We start from the raw sequence: 435 nt of genomic DNA, 5'->3' as shown, positions 1-435 counted from the left end.
GCATTTATTTGAAATAGAAATCTTTTGTAACATAACTTTTGATCGATTTAATGCATCCTTGCAGAATAAATGTTTTTTATTTTATTTTTGTTTTTTAAGTTGTTGTTTTTTGCAGGGTTTCTATTTTCTGTGATTGTGTCTCATTGTGCAGCATTTTCACTTATGTTTGTCCATACTATTTGTATTATGTGGTAACCACTGCATGCATGCTGTAACTATTTCCCTAATGTATGATCTTGTGCCATAATGTTTAACTAATATCTTCTGCAGACTATAATGGGCAATATAAACACCTACGACTCTGTGGTGAGAGACCTTCACCCTCCCATCATTACTCGATTCTTACGTTTGATTCCCGTCACCGATGCCGTACACACTGTGTGTATGAGAGTAGAGCTGTTCGGATGCACCTGGCAGGGTAAGTCATAAAAATTG

General features: G+C 35.9%; 1 protein-coding gene across 1 annotated transcript in view; it reads left to right on the top strand.

The window, feature by feature from the left end:
* LOC107594585 (discoidin domain-containing receptor 2-like) overlaps positions 1-435 on the top strand; it is a 27,440-nt gene that overhangs the window by 11,130 nt on the left and 15,875 nt on the right. Inside the window, exon 5 of the mRNA XM_016284677.1 lies at positions 271-413. Coding sequence (XP_016140163.1) covers positions 271-413 — 143 coding nt within the window. The remainder of the gene's footprint in view (positions 1-270; positions 414-435) is intronic.

This window comes from Sinocyclocheilus grahami, unplaced genomic scaffold (genome assembly GCF_001515645.1).
Source record: "Sinocyclocheilus grahami isolate Dianchi unplaced genomic scaffold, SAMN03320097.WGS_v1.1 scaffold186.1, whole genome shotgun sequence".
Taxonomy (NCBI): domain Eukaryota; kingdom Metazoa; phylum Chordata; class Actinopteri; order Cypriniformes; family Cyprinidae; genus Sinocyclocheilus; species Sinocyclocheilus grahami.
Note: the sequence above shows the minus strand (reverse complement) of the source record. Positions and strands in the feature narration are given on the sequence as shown.